The sequence below is a fragment of the Anopheles cruzii genome, unplaced genomic scaffold, assembly GCF_943734635.1.
Source record: "Anopheles cruzii unplaced genomic scaffold, idAnoCruzAS_RS32_06 scaffold04232_ctg1, whole genome shotgun sequence".
Lineage (NCBI taxonomy): Eukaryota > Metazoa > Arthropoda > Insecta > Diptera > Culicidae > Anopheles > Anopheles cruzii.
Window position 1 is genome coordinate 1 of NW_026457817.1, and position 1,490 is coordinate 1,490.

General features: G+C 54.5%; 1 protein-coding gene across 1 annotated transcript; it reads right to left on the reverse strand.

Moving 5' to 3' along the window:
* Nucleotides 1-711: 711 nt before the first annotated feature.
* Nucleotides 712-1,059, reverse strand: LOC128277149 (uncharacterized; the record flags this gene model as incomplete). The annotated part of the gene is made up of 1 exon (XM_053015593.1): nucleotides 712-1,059. A coding segment is annotated over one exon (348 nt), but the record flags the coding sequence as incomplete, so codon positions are not given.
* Nucleotides 1,060-1,490: the final 431 nt, after the last annotated feature.

Below are 1,490 nucleotides of genomic sequence, written 5' to 3' on the forward strand. Positions count from 1 at the left end.
ACTTTTTGTCCCACTTACGTTGGTAGGGCAACGCCGAAGCGGTGGCCATTAAGAAGGCAACCACGAACACGACGAACAACTTCATTTCTGCGCCACACGTCAGAACTCTACCTGTCGGGAACACTCGGGACTGACAGCAACAACACTTTCGACGAGACACGCGTTTGATCGACTTGGCTTACGATTGCGCAATGTTGATCCTCTAGGTGCATCCTCGCCGTATTTATATCGGCACGGATTTGCGGCGATCGGCGGCTGACGAGGCGAGCTAATTGCAAAGACCAGGACCAGCGGGATGGTAGCAAAATGAGGCCAACGAGCGCAACGGGGTCTGCGCGAAAGGACACACCAAAGTCACTGGATGACCGGAAGACTCGGAGTAGATTGCGAATTGACCTCCGGACAAAAAAGATGGAACCCCGCTATTGGTTGGCTTTTCGGAAAACAAATGAAGGCGTGCATCGGGCGGCGTTACTTAACCTCAAATTCGTCGTTTGTTTTTTCGGATTCTGTAGCATGTTCATTCTCATTGCAAAATATTATTCCAATTTGTTTTGTTTTCCTTTCGTCGAATGACGAGCTATGCTGAATCGTATTCGATATCACAAACAAAAATGGATCGAAAAAAGTTCAAAGATGCACGAAACAATGGGGTTCTTAAGCGGGTTCGTTCGTTTTCTGGTTTTATGTATTTCCGCGTCACTGGCCAGTTTAGTGTCCATAACCACCGCCTCCATGGCCATGGCCACCACCACCACCGCCCTGCGAAAACGACTGGGAAGCGGCGTTTGCCGCCGACCCGGACAGTCCTCCGAAACCACCACCTCCGTGGCCTCCTCCGAAACCACCTTCCTGGTTGAAGGACTGCGCCCCGGCATTGGCCGCCGATCCGCCGAATCCACTGAATCCGGGGAACCCACCTCCACCGTGACCACCGCCGCCCTGCGTGAAGGACTGTGATCCGGCCGATGCCGCCGACCCGGAAAGTCCTCCGAAACCACCACCTCCGTGGCCACCACCACCTCCGAATCCTCCGAAGCCACCACCCTGGTTGAACGACTGCGCAGCGGCGTTGGCCGCGCTACCACTCAGCCCCCCCCAATTTCACCGCCTCCGCCACCGCCACCGTAGGCCGATCGAACGACGCGGATCGGAAGATCGGCTTCATCGAACAGAATCACTGCAAAGAGAATCCATTAGGTCGGGGATTCCACGCGGTCCAAATCCCGGCACTGCTTCGAGCAACTTTTTGTCCCACTTACGTTGGTAGGGCAACGCCGAAGCGGTGGCCATTAAGAAGGCAACCACGAACACGACGAACAACTTCATTTCTGCGCCACACGTCAGAACTCTACCTGTCGGGAACACTCGGGACTGACAGCAACAACACTTTCGACGAGACACGCGTTTGATCGACTTGGCTTACGATTGCGCAATGTTGATCCTCTAGGTGCATCCTCGCCGTATTTATATCGGCACGGATTTGCGGC